Source organism: Taudactylus pleione, unplaced genomic scaffold (genome assembly GCF_031769625.1).
Source record: "Taudactylus pleione unplaced genomic scaffold, aTauple2 ptg000201l, whole genome shotgun sequence".
Lineage (NCBI taxonomy): Eukaryota > Metazoa > Chordata > Amphibia > Anura > Myobatrachidae > Taudactylus > Taudactylus pleione.
The window spans coordinates 53,615,400-53,633,857 of record NW_028284603.1 but is presented as its reverse complement, the minus strand read 5'-3'; the positions used below and the strand labels follow the sequence as shown (position 1 = coordinate 53,633,857).

Genomic DNA, 18,458 nt, shown 5'->3' with positions numbered 1-18,458 from the left:
GGAGCGCGCCTTCTCTGTCTAAACAGCCGGCGCCTCCCCAGCTGCACAGTGCCTCTCCATTGCGGTCTTGCTGCCTGTGTGAGCGCACCTCCCCCGGACCCGCGTCCTCCCAGCTCCTTGGCACCCATTTTTAAGGAGTGTGCAAACGCTGCTGGACGCTTGATACAGGGAGCATCACGATCCTGGTCCCCCCACATACCTCTCCTCCGATAAGGTCAGAGTATGCAGCACTGTTTCCTACCAGGCTCTGTGTCTGTGTAGTTGATCATAGTGCTGGTAGTGCAGGGATTTATTTCTGCATTGTATGTGACGAATGCTAGCGCTGTCTGCCTGTACTTTCACTTCTGACTGTCAGCCATTTTACTATCCCTTTTCTTCCTGTGCTAAAGCCCTTGCGGTGCGGTGTTGCAGGGTGTTTATTGCCTCACAGTAAAAGTATTTTTCTGTGTGGGGAGTCACATATGCTCCGTTTACACTCATCATGTCTGAGAGTGAACGTGACTTTCCTCTTCAGCTAAAGTGTACCACATGTACTGTACCATTAGCGGAGGGTGATGGGAACGCTGAGGGATTATGTAGGGCATGTTATCTCATATTACGCCCGATTTCTGTCACTGCACCTGTGCAGGAACCGCCCTGGGCTTGTTTTGCTAAGGCACTTACAACCCTTGTGGGCCAGCTAGCAACGCCCCTTGCTTTTCCCCAGACGGGGTTATCGCAGCAGGCGGTGGTCTCATCACCCATGCAGGGATTCCCCAGGCAGTTCATGGTACTCCAGTGTCTCCCGTTTTCGCCCCCTCAGGTCTCGCAGGAGCCTGTGTGGGTGAATTCATTCTCCAATACGGTACAGCACCTGACAGATGTTTTACAAGGGGAGTTACCGTTGCGGCCTTCTAAGCGACCTTTAGTGTCTCAGATGGTTCAGTATGATGAGGATGACATGACGTCTGATGACGGTGAGATTTTTTACTTTTCAGACCGAGAGCCCCTTCGTACTAAGGAGTCTAAGTCTAAAGTCTATATACCTGGCCTTATACGTGCAGTCCGTGCGGCCTTGGTTATTGAAGATGAGTATCCCCCCGTGGCCAAATGCAAATATGCCTTATTTAAGGATGTTAAGGGAGATGCCACTGTATTTCTAGTCAGTTAGTGGATCATTTAGAGGAGGCATGGAAAAATCCCGGTAAACGGTTCCAGCCTCAAAAACGCTTGGCCTTTGTATACCCCTTTGCGGATAATTATTTTTCCAAATGGGAAACCCCTCCATAGGTGGATTCTCATGTCACAAGCCTAGTGAGGAGTGCAACATTGCACATGGCCTATATGTCCTCCTTGAAGGATGTTACGGATCGCAAGGTGGAAATATGCCTGAAATCCATTTATTCTCTTGCTGGAGGGGCTTCCAGACGGGCTATGGCCGTGTGGTGGGTGGCCAGAGCCATGGAGCGCTGGGCAGATAATCTGGAGGCGTCTCTGGACACTGACTCTTCAGCTGAGCAGGTGGAGTTAGTGGCCATTCTCAGAGACTCAGCCACGTACATTAATGAGGCAGCTTTAGATATAGGTCTCCTCACTTCCAGAATCTCCTCGGCAGCAGTAGCGTCTCGCCGCTCTCTGTGGTTGCGCTCTGGAAAGCAGATGCTGATTCCAAAAAGGGTTTGGAATGCTTGCCTTTTAATGGACAGGTCCTGTTTGGCCCTGATCTGGACAAAATTGTGGCCACACTGGCAGCAGCTAAATCTGCGTGTCTGCCATCGGCTACAGTCCCATCAGGGTCTGGGACTTCGTCCTTTCGGCCCTATAGGGCCCAGGTTAAGTCCAAAATACAGTCCTTTCTGAGACAATCAGGGGCCAAGAAATCTGCCAAGCCAAAGAAGCAGGCTTGGAGTACAAGACGTCCTACTCCCAAGTCGGACGATAAGCCTTCAGCCTGATGGGACGGGCCTCCCCTTGGGGGACCCCAGAGTGGGAGGCCGACTTCTTCAGTTCGCCCAGTGCTGGTGTCTGACCACCACGGATACTTGGGTAAGAGAAGTGGTCACTCGGGGGTACGCCCTCTCTTTCCGGTGAAGGCCTCCCAGCAGGTTTTTCACCACAGACCTTCGTCAGATCAAGACAAAGCCCTGGAATTCCGGAAAGTGTTGCACTCTATGCTCCAGGCTGGAGTTATAGTGCCTGTTCCATTGCCCCAGAGGGGAACAGTGTATTACTCCAATCTCTTTCTGGTACAGAAACCCAATGGGTCTTACCGGCCCATCCTCAACCTCAAGTCCCTCAACAAGTTCTTGAGGGTTCCTCGGTTCAGGATGGAGACCCTGCGTTCCATCATTTTGGCAATAGAGCCTGGGGAATTATGGTGTCGCTGGATATTCAGAATGCTTACTTGCATATCCCCATTTTCTCAGCACACCAGCGTTTCCTCAGGTTTGTAGTGGTCGATCAACATTTCCAGCTTCAGGCACTGCCCTTTGGTCTGGCCACAGCGACTCGAGTGTTTACCAAAGTTATGGCAGTCATGGCAGCCCACCTGTGTATGCAGGGGGTTCGCTTGTTACCCTATCTGGACGACATGCTGTTGTTGGCAGGGTCTCCAGAAATGCTTCAGTGCCATCTGCAACTGACAATATCTGTGTTGCAGAATCACGGCTGGCTGATAAACTGGAAGAAGTCCTCTCTGGTTCCCTCACAGAGGATGCTCCATCTCAGAGCCCTGTTGGACTCCCAACATCAGAGGATCTTTGTGATGGAGTAAAAGATCTCTGCATTACAGGCAAAGGTACGCAGTTGCCTGCAGAGTCGCCGAGTGTCTATTCACTCGGCAATGAGGTTTCTGGGTTCCATGGTGTCGATGTTCGATATGGTGGAGTATGCCCAATTTCACTCCAGACCTCTGCAGAAATTGATCCTCTCCAGATGGAAGGGGCTGCCCCATCGGATAAAGACACAGACAATAGTGCTCTCCCCAGAGGTACGTCTGTCTCTGGCCTGGTGGATGCAGAAGGCTCACCTAAACAAGGGGCGGCCCTTTTGGATTGCGGACTGGGTCCTTCTGACGATGGACGCCAGTCTCCGAGGCTGGGGAGCAGTGACAGGTCCACACTTGTTCCAGGGAAGGTGGACACCAGCAGAATCTGCACTTCCAATAAACATCTTGGAACTTCGGGCAGTATTCAAAGCTCTCCAGCAGGCAAGGCATGTTTTCCACGGAAAACCTGTGCAGGTACGGTCGGACAATGCCACCACGGTGGCTTACATAAACCTCCAAGGAGGAACCCGAAGTCAGGCGGCACTGACAGAGGTGTCCTGCATTCTGGCTTGGGCGGAAGGCAATCTCCCTGCCATCTCGGTAGTGTTCATACCAGGAGTCCTCAACTGGGAAGCAAACTTTCTCAGCCGTCAAGACGTGCATCCAGGGAAATGGTCTCTTCACCAGCAGGTGTTTCAGAAACTGGTGAACAAGTGGGGCCTTCCAGAGATAGACCTCATGACCTCCCGACACAACAACAAACTGCCGGTGTACGGGTCAAGAACAAGAAACGCGGAGGCTCTTCTGGTAGACGCTCTGTCGGTCCGGTGGACCTTCCAGTTTGCATACCTCTTCCCACTGTTCTCCCTTCTTCCTCGAGTACTACGAAAATTCAAGAAGGCGGCACGCTCCTACTGATAGCTACAGCGTGGCCCAGACATTACTGGTACTCAGATCTTCGGAGTCTCTCCATAGACACTCCGCTGCTGTTGCCTCAACGTCTGGATCTGTTGTCTCAAGGTCCTTGCCATTACCCGGACCTGGGTTGTCTGTCTTTGATGGCATGGCTGTTGAGACTGCCCTCTTAAGGTCCAGGGTTTTTCCAGCTCTGTAGTTAACACCATGCTCAGACCTCGGAAGCCGGCTTCTGCAAGAATTTACCACAGGGTGTGGCATACTTTCTTTGAATGGTGTCGCTCTGGAGGCTATGATCCTCAGGTGTTTAGGATATCCAGGGTTTTGGCTTTCCTACAGGCGGGCTTAGATCACGGTCTTCGCCTTGCTTCCCTGAAGGTGCAGGTTTCTGCCCTCTCAGTGTGGTTTCAGCGTAGGATTGCTACTCTTCCTGATGTCCGCACCTCTATGCAATATGTACTTCGCATTCAGCCTCCTTTTGTTCCACCAGTGGCTCCTTGGGATTTATTTGTGGTCCTGAGGGCTCTCCAAGGACCGCTATTTGAACCACTGGGCTGTGGTACGGGCTCTAAGGATTTATGTTGACCGTACCAATTCATTTCGGAAGTCAGACTCCTTGTTTGTCCTCTATGGTTTCCGTAAGAAGGGTTGGCATGCCACTAAGCAAACTTTGGCAGGATGGATTCGCATGGCGATTTCTGAGGCTTACATACATGAGGGCCTTCCTGTACCATTGTCTGTTAAAACTCATTCAACTCGGTCTGTGGGTCCTTCGTGGGCCGCGTCTCCGTGGTGCCTCTGCAGTTCAGCTTTGCAAGGCAGCCACGTGGTCTTCTGTCCATACCTTTGTGAGGTATTATGCATTTGATACCTTCGCCTCAGGATGCTTCCTTTGGGCAGCGGATTCTCCTTTCAGCACAGGAGCGTCCCCACCCTTAAAGGATACTGCTTTGGGACATCCCCAAGGTATCCTGTGGATACCCTATGGACCCTGAAGTAGAAAATATGAGATATGGTAAGAACTTACCCTTGTTATCTCTATTTCTACGAAGTCCATAGGGTTCCACAGGACTCCCGCCCTGTCGCACCTGTACTGCAGATGGGCTTTGATCTGGTCACCGTTTTTTCCATCTCCTTCTGGTGAGAATGTGATTCTTGTGTGTTCCAGACTTTCGTCTCTCTCTTTCTTCTCCTCCTCTGGCCAATGGCTTGTTACGTAACTGATTTGCCTTGGCTCGGGGGCGGGGTATAGTAGAGGTATAGTGTTCCAGACTTTCGTCTCTCTCTTTCTTCTCCTCCTCTGGCCAATGGCTTGTTACGTAACTGATTTGCCTTGGCTCGGGGGCGGGGTATAGTAGAGGGACCCCAGTGCATCCTGGGAGGCTGAAAGCTTTAACTCTGTGGTGCCCGATGGCTGCCGCCATCGCCTATACCCCAAGGTATCCTGTGGAACCCTATGGACTTCGTAGAAATAGAGATAATAGGGTAAGTTCTTACCATATCTCATATTTTTTCACAATTGCATAATTTCAGTATATTTGTCAAATTAGACAGTATTGTATCAGATGGCATCAGCTGCAGTGCTCTGCAGCTTCCTAGGAGGTGTTTCCTCTACGCTCAGTTACTCTCGCTTTAAATGCTACTATACTTTAAATATACATGCAGATATAGTCAATAGACATACATTATTATGCCTCTCTAAATGTACTCTGTTTGGCAGGAACATACTTCTGCATATCATCACCACATCCCCAGTGTTGGCACCGTGACTCAAAGAACACAACTTATCTGATTAGTAGATTTTCCACACTGTGAGCAGCTTTTGTTGCCTTAGCATGTTCCTCTGTTAAATGTATAATTAAAAAAAAAAAATCTAAATTTTACAAAAAAAATAATAATACATTTTTACATCTTATTAATCGGTTCCATGGGTAGAAGTCCCAAAAATGTGACTGAGGCCCTGGTATAATACACAATATTTAGTGTAATAAATACTTGCTGACTGTCAGAGAACCCCTAGTTGGGAGGTGCGTAGTGGGAGGGGGGGTCCTAGTGTCACGATCAGACATTTCGGGAGAGTATGTAAGTATGGTGTAATAGAACAGGGAAGCGTTGGATATAACAAGCCATTTAAAGATCATGCAAGTGATTACAAAGAAACAAATCATTTAAAGGTTTTCACTTATTTAATTAATTAATGTTTTAATGCATTAAATTCTACAGTGACCCCACTGCAACTGTACCCAACACTGAGAGCTGAAATATGTTCTATTTAAGGGCAACACAAATAAACTCTCTATGGTGCATTTAGGGTAAGAATAACAATGGGGCATATGGAGCTACACCTCCAGGCCGCTACATAAAAATAGGCCCATTATAATGATAGCATGATGACGACCAGTCACCAGTTGATACACCGTCAGCCATAAATCATAGGTATTAAAATTATTTTTTTCTTACAAAATAATTCCATTTTTATACTTTAACATATTTAGGGAGACATTAGGGAAGATAGTGGAAAGATGTACACGCCCACATGGCACTGGCCACACCCACACCGGTCACACCCACACAGGACTGGTCACAGCGCCACTGCTTCTCACAATAGGTGCTTGAACATTTTCCATGTGGCTCTTAATCTGGCCCTGGGTACATGTAATATCTTGGTGAAAAACAGGAAAGTTGCCAAAAAGATAAAGCAGAGCAATACATAAAAGTCGCTGGAAGATATGTGAAACACAAATTAAAGTTATTAAAAGTGGAAACCCCATTAAACAGGGAACAGGGTATCAGTCATTTGTCTGCCATAATCCATTTATGCACCAGATGACCTCTGTGGTGAGTTTGTCAACCCAATTACACTGAAATGTCTGTGTGTGGGGCACAAATAACTTTCCTCTTCCTACTCCCTAGCAGCATATGTGTCCTCTGATTAATTTGCTGTGGGACACTTGTATATCTGTGTGCGTCTTGAGCCTGTATACTATGAATTCCTATTAATCTTTATACACTAAAGTCGCTATTTAGCGTCGCAAGTCGCACAAGAAATAATTGCTTTCCAGATTTTGAGTGTGGTTCCAAAGCACAAAAACTTATTATTATATAAAAAGCATTCAGTTACACGCCTTGATCTAAACACAATTTAGCGCAAAAGATTATACATATACAAGGTACAGTCGATACATACGCAGGCGCTCTGGATCCAGATTTCCCGGCATCAAAGGTGAAGCCTCCGCCAAAAGAAAGAATAAGCTGACTCCCTCCTGGAAGTAGATCGTCTGTATATATACCCTTACAGAGAGTGGCAATACAATGGAAACGAGTTGGCATAATCCCATTGGTTCTTCTTCTTGGTTATTCTGTTACGATGCAGTTCATAGGTCAGTTTGTACAGTTGTAGTTCAGCCCTCCAGCGGCTCTTTGTGTATCTTTTCCCGCCGAAGAACAAGTCTAAACTGGCTAATAAACATTACATTACAGAGTACATTTCAGTGCCTATCTCTCTATGATCCATAACTTGCAGACGCATGTTGCGATCTCTTTGCTGATGGAACCAGAGATCTGCAAATAAACAGTGGTTTAGAATAGCACCAAACATGGTCTGCTTATCATGTATTAAACCTTAAATACCAAATATATGTATTTCACAATAGAGTTGATAACGAATAAAACTTTAATATTAACCTTAATGCTAGGGAACTTTTCTGTGTAAGTATGCAATGTGTCGGTGTGGGGATATTAAGAAAAGACGCTAGTATGCGTTGTGCGTCTACGTGTTTGTGGAGTACACCATGGTACGTGCCTTGCTGGGTTGTTCATATTATATGTAGTAATAAATGGACGTATTTGTATAATGAGGACTTTTAAACTGGGGCAGTGGCAGACGCACAACGCTTATAATCATAACAGCGCACTACACGAGGTATCGTGTAGACAATGCAAAACGCCAAATGGAGTCGTGCGGACAACGCAAAATGGTGTCGTGCAGATATTAATTTTTTTACAACTTAGGTCTCAGCCAATCATCCGGCTTCGACAATACGAAGCATAACGGAACTTGGCCGCTGCATCCTAGCTCTCTGTGTATAGATGCAGACCGTTCATTTGCATCTAAGGCGCATATTTATGGGCAAAAAAGATACTCATTGCGCGGGACCTGACGCGCTGAGAAGGGCTGCTTGGCGCGACTGCAGCAATATCTTATAAGGACACATCTGTATATCAATAGATTAATCCCCCCTTCTTCAGTGTCAGGACAGGAAAAGAGGACAAATGGGAGGTATATTAGGCCACTCTGTCCTTCTTGTGATTTCTGTCCTGTGCTAGATTCAGGACAATGTTTTTTGTGTTTATAGTGTGTGGGGTTACCCATGGTTATACTGTTGCTAGGAGGAGCAGGAAAGATCATTAGCTCTGTTCATGATATGCTTTCAGGGAGTATGATCCAGAGATAGGTGGTGGGAACGGCCTCCTCACAGGAAAGGTGCTTATCTTGGACTACACTCTATAACGGCCATTGATTTATTTGAACTTGGTTCCTTTTAGGCATGGTACATTAAGACCTGGGTTGAGCGTGTCTCATGTATATTGCCTTGTTGCTTAGGTTTATGGGGCAGTCTGGAAGATTGGGAAGAGACTGTGCCTGTTCTAAGGAGAAAGATACTGAATGTAAAACAGGCATTATGTTGGCAGTGAATTCCTGTACTATGCCGATTGACTCTAATGAGAAACCTGGAGAGACATCAGAGAAGGTAGATCATTCAGACAGTGTTAGCTTGTCCTTGTTCACTGGCAAAGTATGTACTAACAGTACTAATAGTGAACACAGCAACAGTGTCCCTCACCTACTGTACATATGTTCATTAAAAGGATGACAATGGCTTTGAACATATGCATTTGCTACAAAAGAGAACTTAAAAAAACCTAAAAATATACAAGTCTAAAGGTTCTGATGTGGAATTGGAGTTGCTTTAGTAGGCTGTAGCTTTAATACTGTTCTAGTGAATAACTTATTAAATTAAGTTGATGAACATTGAGCATGTAAAAGAAAAGCAACAGGTGCAGGATGTGTTTCAGGAATCAATATAAGACTTGAGTGCTTCCTCTCAGTAGCAGGGCCGGATTAAGGATTGTGGGGACCCCGGGGCAACTAAATTGTGGGGGCCCTCCAAATAAATTGACATCCCACTGTCACTATGCCTCTCAACTTGCCCCACAGTGTAAAGTTAGAATGTTTCACAGAACATAACTCTGACGCTATGATCTTACTTTGCCAGAGTCTGCTTTGCAAAACTATTATTGCTCCTAATGATAAGGGAGTAAGCCCAGGAGGAATGTACATATGTGATGGTGACACTGTACTGGCTACTACAAATAAATGGGAGGCCACATCCCTGGATAACCTCATCAGCTATTGCGATCAGTAGTAGATATGAGCCAGAGGTTGTTATATATGAGGCACATGGTAACAATCATTTATTTTTTTACCACCGGTGAAAGGCATTGTGAAGAGTCTGGCACACACGGACACCAAGGGGATGCCTACCTTATATGGCTATCGCCACTGGAAGTAGTGTGGGGAGGACTACTCATCCCCTGTCTGTCTGGCGCCGCGCACTAACCACCGGCCGCTGTCACTCACTGCTGCTGCTGCTCCATAATATTCTGCATGCTCAGCGCATACAGCGCTTAGCGGCTCCCTAGTTCCCTCATGAGCATCACGGACGTGATGTGTCACATGATGCTGCAGAGGGGATTCTGGAGCCGCTGAGCGCTGTATGCCCTGAGCATGCAGTACATAGCCGCAGCAGCTGGGCAGCCCCAGTCTGAGAACAGGTACCGCAGGGCACTTTTAATCGGCAATTGCAGGGACTAACCTTGTGCGGGGGCCCTTCTGTTGTGGGGGCCCTGGGACGACCGCCCCTGTCGCCCCCCCCCCTTAATCCGGCCCTGCTCAGTAGTATACTAAATGGTATATCTTAGAGGAGTGGAAGCACCAAGACATGTCCTGGTAAACTGAGTTTATTGTACACATTTTTACAGAAGGAAATAAAATACAGTAATGGATGAACATCCTAAGGATAATGCTGCAATTGCCATGTTATCTGAAAAGACCACCATCCTTTTGGAAGATGTAAAATATTTTACAGTTGGGATTGATTAAAAGAAATGAATTAGCTTCATGGTGGTTGCATGAAATTGGGGGGCAGCTTTAAGTACAGCAGTCAATTATAGAGTGGTAAAAGTCTGGTTATCGAAGAGAAATATATCCAGGATGCATTCAAGAGACTGTTTCAGATTGTTCATGGCATGAAAGTGGTGACAAAGGGCCGGATTCAGAGCCAGACGCTATTTGCGAACGGTCGTTCAGAAAAAGGGGCCGGCTATTTAAATTGAGCGCTCGCTCATTGCGCTCTGTTGACGCCTCTATGTCTGAGCGCGCGAACGAAACATGCGCTCGCTATTTTGTAAAGACGCCCCCTGGCCGTTCGCCCCCTGGCCGTTTGCATCATACGTCATCTCCGCTATTTATTAGATTAATCGAGTACATCAAAAGGCGTCTGAACTGCTCGCAGTGCTTGTGGTAGGTTTTACTTCCCGCAATCACTGCTAGCAGTTCAGGCTAAAAGACAACCAAGTGACGTGGTCGATTACGCTGCTTTGTTAATTATGCACTCCCATTAAACGCCCGTTTTGACCGTTTGGCACGCCTGCGTTCGGATCTCCACTCCCCAGTTTCAAGCACCTTCCCCTGTTACCACCCACAAACGCCTCATTCTGTCACTCAAATTAGCAGGCCCTCGCTGTTTTGCGAGCGCACGATTTCCGACCGCAATGACTGGTTGGCGCATGCGCATTACGACCCATACGCATGCACAGATGTGCGAACATCGCTCGGAGCGAGCGAGCGGCCGCTTACGAGCGGCTCTGAATCAGGCCCAGAGTTCATATGTGAAGCATAGATGCAGTCTGATCTCAACTATATCAATGGCTAATGCAATAGCGGTTAGAAGGGCCTCATGGGTGCATACTCTTTGACCTTTGAACCAAAACTTAGATGCCCAGATTCAAAAAAGCATCATCAGGTACATCAAGCAAGGACAGGCCTAGCAAGAGATCATATGCTAGTAGACAATATGGAGAAAGATCAAAAAGACTTCAGAGAAGCAATACTGAATATGGGAAAGGCTTTAAAGAGCATTTATTAAGCAGGGCCCTTAAGATGTTCCTCACAATGACACAAGGGAAGCCTTTTCTCCATTGGTCATAAACATAGGGTGAAAACCAACAAGGTTCTTGAGGGTATGGTTTATAACAGCAACGGATGAGAGGGTGCTGGAAATAATAAGCGGACACAAAGAGTTTTGAGATCGTTAGTCTAAGGATTTCTTAATGAAATATAGAGCAAAGCGTTAGTTGAAGGCTGCCAAATACACAGAATAAGAGGATTCCACATGAAGCAATAATTTGTGTCTCCTTCCTTTGCCACAAAGACGTCTATTGCAAGGTGGATAAGTTATTACACACCGTAAGCTTACAAAATGAAGGCGCTAAAAGTACTAGAGGTTAAATTACATTCAGTGAGGGCAATGGCTACATCCTTAGTAAGCTGCATCAGTTGAAGAACTTTGTAAGGAAGCAGGATGGTCACATATACATGCACCTACCAAACATTACAGAGGTAACATACAAGATTCAGCAGGTGTGAAGTTTGGTAGAAAAAAAAGAAAAAAGTCCTAAAAAAAAAAAAAATTGGAAAAACTCTTACTGATTAATTTTTTTTTAATGTTAGTAATTTTTTGTTGGAAAAAATAATAAGATGAAGGAAACAGTCTTCAGGGAGCAAATCTGCTTTTTTGCAGCCTAACAAGGTGATCCACCCTAAGTGCAGTACCTACAGATGTGTCCTTGCTCATCTAGCCTCAATACGCCACACAGCGTGATATGCCTGGCATGAGTGAGCCGCCAGGTCCCGTGCAACTCTGTTATCGTTGTGCGTCTCTTTTGCCGAAAATGTGTCGAAGTGCGATGCGACTAGGGCACACCTGGAGACTGTGCTGATTAATTTAATATGTGACACTTGTATATCAGTGTGTGACCACCCTGATTTACCTTCTAAATTATAAACCGCTTTCAATCATCGGGCAGACTTGCAGGAAATACGATGACGACTGCATATTGCAGGGTATTACATTTACCCCCATTGGGGTCTGTTAGAAAATATGAATGTAATTTGGTTATTTGTCAGTATTAGGCCAGTATATAATGTTTTTTATTATTTTGTTAAATAACATGGTAACTCGTATTCTGTATCTAAAACCATAAGTCCGATACATTTATTGTAAACAGTGATTCATATCACAATATGAAATGCATTTAGAACACGATGATCTTTAATGCTGGTACCTGTTGTTTATCCATTACAGTACAGCCATATGGCATTAATAATAGTCTCACCCCTGATGGTTGTATCACTATTGGTCCACACAGAAATACACGTGATTTGGGACCTTGTCTTGTATGGAAAGTACATGCACAATCGTCAAGTGTGAGAGCTTCTATTAAAAAATGCGTTGTCTCACAGCGTCAACAAACCGCCATCTGGTGTCTGCGATGTGCAAGAAAACTGACAGTCATTAAGTGTTCATCCCGGACACGCTGTTTATAATATAAACTTACACATTGTAATTGCTGCAGCTTGCTTCTCCACATATTCTTAAACAATAGTAAAGAACAAAATGAGTTTGCCATGAATGCTGTCAACAGAGATATATTTTCTTTAGTTTAAAGTAACTGATGTAACTTTATTTGTGTTCTTTTTTGTAGTGTTTTATTTTGTTTTACATTGTTATTGCTGTTTATTGGCAGATACAGTAAAAGTTAGGCGTTTAACAGTTTGACCTTTGTTCTAAATAAGCCAGAAATAGGAAACCTTATATAATTATAAACTATTGTAAACTAAAAGAGTGTATTCTGGTTTTCTCCTTTTTCTCCTATTAAAGGTCTTCATGGTGTAGACAATGGAATCCTGTCATTCAATCAAGTTCGGATCCCAAGGGAAAACCTGCTGGACAAGTTAGTAATTTAACATTGATTTGTATTTGGCAAGAGTAACACATGTGGTTAGTAGAACTTCCCATCGATGTTAAGACCTATGAGTTAATATCAACCTTAAACAAGCTGTATAGGTCTCTATGTTTTTGATATTTATTGAACCCAGTAATTTACTTTAAAAAGACGTCTTATAATTATATTTTGCTACTTTAATTAGGACTTTAAACACACAGTGGCCAAACCTGTGCTCCTTCTGCTAGATTATTTGCATATTTATCAAACTGGCATCAACAGGGGCTCTGAATTTATAGCGATTTCGGGTTGGGTAGAACAAGAACTCACAGCTATGTTATTGGCCCAATTCATGATACACAGCCTGATAGTGAAGAAAGTCCCTGTATTGTGGGATTTGTTTTATGCAGTTACGTTAATTTTCAAACGCAAAACAAAAATATAGGATAATATCAGCTAACAAATGCCATGCAGCTTATATATAATAATAAAGTTACTGGGGTGGTGCAAATCCCCCCCCTCCCCAAAATAGTGAGGAGGTAATGTAGCAAAAGTATATGTACAGCACACAAGTCAGCTTAGACCATGTCTCGAGAAAAAACGATCTCCATGGTGACTAAGGGCCGCATTCAATTAGAAGCGAAAAGCCAAGATCCGTGGATCGGGGCTTTTCGTGTGGCGGAAACTTATCTTCGTATTCAATTCCAGTCAGGTTTCGCATACGCAGAAAGTCAATGCAATGTAATAGGCAAAAAAAATTTGCCTCTGAATAGCAGGAGAAAAGAAGTGCAACATTTTTATTTTGGGGTGCAAAGGTGGGGAAACCACTCAGAACCATTGGGACAGCCCCCCAAAGACAACTGTGCCAAAAAATTCCAGGAAAAGACTTAAGAACTACCCAAAAAAGTACATTAATTTTGGGGGCGATAAAGTACAAAGTGGGGGGACAACTTCAAAAACTAGTGAAATAAGATTCCGGGGGTACTCTAAGAAGAGGCCGAGTGTTTTGGGGATTGCAGGTGCTTGTATGACGGAGGAATTTCACTTTTATTTAAACTTCACTTTAGAGAGATAAAAATATGCTAGCCCCCATTTTCAGGTACCCCAAATTTGACAGGACTAATTATTTTCTCCAATAAATACTGCTTAATGCCATTCTTCACCACCTGTGCAAAGACGCTAATAAGAAGCTATTGAAACAACTTAAGTACCCCAAATAGCTTTATTAGGACTATTCGGGCACATCTACATTGATCCCCAATGTTAGTGCATCTTTTTGCTTTTTGGAGGGTTCAGGCTAATTTCCCCAATTCTGACAGCACTTTCCGCCTGTTCCGACATCGCGGCTTGCCGTTTTCGCATGGTTTGGAATTGAATAGTGCGAATAATGGGGGCGCGCATGATAAGTTTCCGCGTCCAAAACACTTGATGTTGGCGGAAAGTCAGGCAGGCAAAACTTTATTGCAGACGCAAAGCTAATTGAATACCGCCCTAAGGTTTATACCTGGTGACTGGATTTTAAGGACTGTGGCGCCTCAAGCACATGCCCAGCTCCGTGTCACTCCCTGTTTGATTGCCAGAGACCAGGTCACCTGGGTACCAGCGCTATCACAAGAATTATGCTGCAAGCTGCTCCAAGCGGTGACCAATCAGAGGGAGGCTCTGGTGACACATGATTCTTGGGGAATGTGTTATACAATATCAGCAGCATGTGAGTAGAGCGGCAGGTCTGCTTCCGGAACAGTGGGGAGGGGTTGTGCAAGCATCTGGGATACACAGACTCCAAAGCTGGGGTGAGAAAGCCAAGAAAGCAGCCAGCCAAGAGAACCTGGGGTGGTGAGTCCAGAGCTGCAGAGCAGTATGATGAGTGTCAGTGTTATTATCATTATTATACCTGTAGCATCTCGTCCTGGAATTAATTATAATGATTATTAGCAATTGTGAATAGTGATTTACCTAATTATAGGCTAACACCTTCCTATTAGATTCAGTTAATTAGGACTCAATTTACTTTGTTGTTGGTTAGGATTATCTAAAGTAATCTGTTCTATATATGTTTGTGCTTGTGTTGTGTAAATCTGATTTAATATAAATAATAAACATTTAATTTTATTGGAACCTTGTACTAGATGGGCATGTCAGAGGTGGGGTCCATTGACGTATCTATATTAGGCACAGGGTATGTGGTGCACACGGGCCCCTGAGTCCAGGGAAGGGGCACACCCTGCACCCATATAATTATTGTACTTACCTCTCCGGAGTTCCGCTTTGGCCAGTGCTGCAGACTGAAATCACCGGCAAAGTGCTGCTGCTGCCTTTTTCCTGGTGATTTGTGCATTTGCACTAAAGATGTCTCCAGGAACGTGGGCATCTTGTTCCAGGAGACCTGCACATGAGCAGTCTACTGCGCTGTCGGAGAAGAGGGGGCCCAAATGGAGGCTGTAGGTGGGCCTCCTTCTCACTTAAACTGCCCCTGATGGGGTCTTATGGGACACTGGGAGGGGGTTCTTATGGGCATGTAAAAAGATGTGGGGAGTCTGTTGGACATGTGAGGGGGTTCTGATGGGAATGTGCTTAGAAGTGGGGGGCATATGAGGAGGTCCGATGCAGGGACGACTCCTATCTGTAACTCTCGGGGAATCTGCTGCTCTGCTCTTTGCCGGTCGGTGCAGTCAGCTTGTGTGTATGAGCGCGTACACGATTCCGCACATCAGCTGCAGCCCCTAGTAGCCAGATAGGGCTGCTGTTATAGCAGGGGAGTGGCTTCCCATTGGAAGAGCTATCTCTGCTAATTGCAGTCCATACTGGCAGTCCCAGGGGAAGAAAACACCTCTCCCTGGGACTACCTGTCCGGGTGTGATTAGCATGAGAAGCCACTGTAACTGCTAAGCAGTCCCTGCAGGTGGTGGAATTACTGGGAGGCAGCAGTCCTGCAGCCCCTAGGTAATATCTGCCACTGGATTGATGACATGTACAGGGCCTGATAGGCTAGGGTTTGCCCACAAAGCTGATGTTTGAGCAAATTATGCTTTTGCCATGATTATTTGGTCACTGGGAGAACGGGGGGCACACTATACTCTTTAAGACCTAACATGTTTAGTCGATGTGGCGTGTGGTTGGCTGGGGACAATAATCTGGCTCCTAAATTTTTAAGCGGTCTCTTAGATTTTACAAAAATGTGTTGACCCCTATTATGATTAAATATTTGTTTTGTTTTTACTAATTGACTGAGCCAAGCATAATAATCCTCCACTGCCCACCCTCCTTCATGCTCTCTGCTTCAAAATTAGCAAGGGTGGCTTAGCACAGAGGTGATGTACTAAGCCATACCGCAGCTGCTGTTGTAGCCTATCACAGCTCTTCCTGAATGTGGGTGAGTACACTGAGCCATGGGACAGGAGGCAAAAGGCAGCAAGAGGCTAGATCATGTAATTTGCCTCATATATTTTCAGAAGCCCTCATATACTATGCCATATTATATTGACCTGCTCACATATTGGTGGCTTGTGAGGCTATATTGGCAGATTGGCTATATGCTGGCATGCGAGACCATATGGATTAGACTGAGCCTACATTGAAATATTAGGTTACGTATAGAGGCATATTAGCAGGTCGATGATGAGAGTATGTGAGGCTGTATAGTGGCATTTGTTACATTTGGGTCCGATACACATCGTATTTCTTTTGCCTTTTTGCTACAGAAATATTTATATTTTCATTGTACTAAAAAAAATAATAATAAAAATTTGTGTTGTACTACACCCCCCCTATTATACTGCATGAGGTGCAGCTGCTATCGGGTTACAGCTTGAGGTTGCCCGTCTACCCTGTCACCGCAAGATGCCTGTATGTGGGATATTTTATTTATATTTTTGGTGTTTATTTTCCCCACCCTTAAACTGTAATGGCCTCGTCATCATCCCTGGCATAATTTACAAAATACAACTATGAAAGTAATAACCTTTATGCTGTCATCAGCACTATCAGCAAATTGTTTATATGGCTCTTCAGATAAAAAGTATCACTGCAAACTTGAAAGCAATTTAATATTGAGTCAAAATGAGTTAAAGAGATTAAAACAGGAAATGTGTTTCAGAACTCTCTTTCACAAAGCAAAGTGGCTTATCAACTGCAGAAATGTGTTTAGGGAAGCTAACTCAGAATTTCACAAAGATGCAGGTCTTTAATCTTTTATTCTCCTGTTGAAATGGTTTTAAGATTTTATATTCTGCCTCCAATACAGTACTTTCTACCTGGAGCACCAGAATAAGCTATTAGAGGTTCCATGCTGCATTCAGCAACCACATCAAGTGCCCCTTATTCTGATCAGATGTTAATCACAAAAGTTGGTTCACTAACATTTGAAAGGTATAATTTTCATGATGGCAAGGACATTTTTTTCTTTGTTTTCTTTTACTTTTAATTTTACATTGAGGTGTAACTGTCGCCTAGAAACAGTGAGGGACTGATCCGATATCCTTGATTGGGAGAATGCTAAATTATTAAAAACACAAACAGCAGACTAAATTGTTCACTCTTCTGGGTTACGATTTACGATCACTGTATACATTAATATTTTGTGGGTTTATTGTTACAGTAATGATCTTCTGAGGATTCGCATGTGACCATTTAGAGTAAGGCACATGACTGTATGACCAAGATCTTGTAAAGTGAACTCAGCATAAACTGCTTTGTTTCACTATATAATGAAAAGAAATTACACGGTTGGGCAACACATGTACAAGGGATTTCTTATAACACCTTTAAAATGATTTTCTTTTTGTTAAACAATGTGCTCAGGTAACTAAAAAAGCCCATTATGTACCTGTCTTTGTTTTTCCTATGCACATGTTCTGGTAAATGAGTAAACCATGAGAATGTAAGATTTTGTATAATGTGCATAAAATATAGGTAGAAGCTGCTGACAATTGAAGTTGTCAAGGTCTTAAAATGATGATGGGCTTATGCTGACAAAAGTCTTGCTTTCTCATAACCTATCAATTATTGACAATCCCCCTTCCCTGCCAGCCCCCAAATTACTTCAAACAAGTAATAAACATACTATTGTTGATATGTAAGGTGCCATATTGTTCATGAATAGTAAGGAACTACATAGGTGGGAAGTGGATTGAAAAAAAAGTCAGAAGGACAGGAGTGAGGTGGTAACTAGAGAAGAGACACACGTCAGAGCAGATCTGAGGAAGATGGGGATAGCAATGTTTGTAAAAGAGTGATGTGTCCTTTAAATCAGATGCCAGAGGGTATGGGGTGAGATATATCAAACCTTAGAGAGCGATAATGTGGATAGCAACCAATTGTAACACGGGGTATAGAAATGAGGAATCCACATACAGGCAGGTTCTCTGTAAAGCAGTGTCCTTCATTGGCACCAGACACTGCACTTTAGCATACGTGAGTTTAGGCCTGCACACACACACAGACACATAACATACAATAAACAAACAAACATAAAAGTCTCAGCACTCCCCGTGCTAATCAGTCAGCAGTGGCTTGCAGCCACAATTTGGGCATGCTCTCCCAGCACAGCCCTTGGACCCTGGCATTACAACACTGTGTCCCTACTTTCAGGCTGCTACTCAGCATCAGGGAAATGAGCATCAGGTGTGTGAGAGTCTTAAACCCTTCCTGTACTCCAGTGATTATTCCAGCTGGGTCTGTGTAAATGTGAAAACCTGGAATTCCACACCTGCACTTCTAATGCAAAACGCAC

General features: G+C 44.5%; 1 protein-coding gene across 2 annotated transcripts in view; it reads left to right on the top strand.

Moving 5' to 3' along the window:
* The window catches only part of ACOXL (acyl-CoA oxidase like), a 549,975-nt gene that overhangs the window by 153,152 nt on the left and 378,365 nt on the right, over positions 1-18,458 (top strand). For both annotated transcript variants that reach the window (XM_088477381.1, XM_088477382.1), the window contains exon 8: positions 12,664-12,736. In XM_088477381.1, the coding sequence (XP_088333507.1) occupies positions 12,664-12,736 (73 nt within the window). The remainder of the gene's footprint in view (positions 1-12,663; positions 12,737-18,458) is intronic.